At 58.0% G+C, this 1,187-nt stretch overlaps 1 protein-coding gene across 1 annotated transcript; it reads right to left on the bottom strand.

Annotated features, from left to right (window-relative positions):
* Nucleotides 1-63: 63 nt before the first annotated feature.
* On the bottom strand, nucleotides 64-1,125 carry LOC104540736 (echinoderm microtubule-associated protein-like 3; the record flags this gene model as incomplete). The annotated part of the gene is made up of 3 exons (XM_010184611.1): nucleotides 64-161; nucleotides 338-472; nucleotides 1,037-1,125. Coding segments are annotated over 3 exons (322 nt in total), but the record flags the coding sequence as incomplete, so codon positions are not given.
* Nucleotides 1,126-1,187: the final 62 nt, after the last annotated feature.

The raw sequence follows: 1,187 nt of genomic DNA on the forward strand, positions 1-1,187 counted from the left end.
GGTAAAAGTGGGGGTCAGGGGCAGTGGGGACCCCCCCCGGGACCCCCCACCCCGAGTTCTCACCACGCAGCGCCCGAAGCGGGTGAACTTGCGGCCGTCCTCGGCCACGCTGTAGATGTAGATGAAGTTGTCGTGGGAGCCGATGGCCAGGAAGGAGCCGTCTGTGGGGCGGGAAGTGGGGCAGGAAGTGGGGTTGGGGATGGGAAGTGGGGTTGGGGATGGGAAATGGGATGGGAAATGGGGCAGGAAGTGGGATGAGAAGTGGAGTTGGGGATGGGAAATGGGATGGGAAGTGGGGTTGGGGATGGGAAATGGAGTTGGGAATGGGAAATGGGACAGGAAGTGGGGTTGGGGATGGGAAGTGGGATGGCAAATGGGATTTGGGACATGGGAATGGGGTTGGAGACAGGAAACGGGATGGCAAATGGGATTTGAGATGTGGAAGTGGGGTTGGAGACGGGAAATGGGGTTGGGGATGGAAAATGGGATGGGAAATGGGGTTGGGGATGGGAAATGGGATGGGAAATGGGACAGGAAACGGGGTTGGGGATGGGAAATGGAAATGGGGACAGGAAATGGGATGGAGAATGGGATTTGGGACAGGAAAGGGGATGGGAAATGGGATTGGGGATCGGAAATGGGGTTAGGGACGGGAAATGGGATGGGAAATGGGACAGGAAACGGGGTTGGGGATGGGAAATGGAAATGGGGACAGGAAATGGGATGGGAAATGGGATTTGGGACAGGAAATGGGATGGGAAATGGGATTGGAGATGGGAAATGGAACAGGAAATGGGGTAGGGGACACAGAAATGGGATAGGAAATGGGATTGTGGACAGGAAATGGGATTGGGAATGGGACTGGGGACAGGAAATGTGACGGCAAATGGGGTTGGGGATGACGAAAAGGGATGGGAAATGGGGTAGGGACAGGAAATGGGGTTGGGGATGTGGAAAGGGGATGGAAAATGGGGTTGGGGACATGGTGGGGGACACACAGGGATCCCCCCATGCGGGTCGGGGTTGGGGGTCTCACCCGGGGAGAACCGCACCACCGAGAGCTGCTCGTTCCCATCAGAGCCCCCCGCCAGGGGCTGCTGCGTGGCCGTGTCGAGCACCAGCCACCTATGGGGACATGGGGGGACAAGGGGACATGGGGGACATTGGGGTCGTGGACATCATTAGGG

The sequence above is a fragment of the Mesitornis unicolor genome, unplaced genomic scaffold (genome assembly GCF_000695765.1).
Source record: "Mesitornis unicolor isolate BGI_N332 unplaced genomic scaffold, ASM69576v1 Scaffold11045, whole genome shotgun sequence".
Lineage (NCBI taxonomy): Eukaryota > Metazoa > Chordata > Aves > Mesitornithiformes > Mesitornithidae > Mesitornis > Mesitornis unicolor.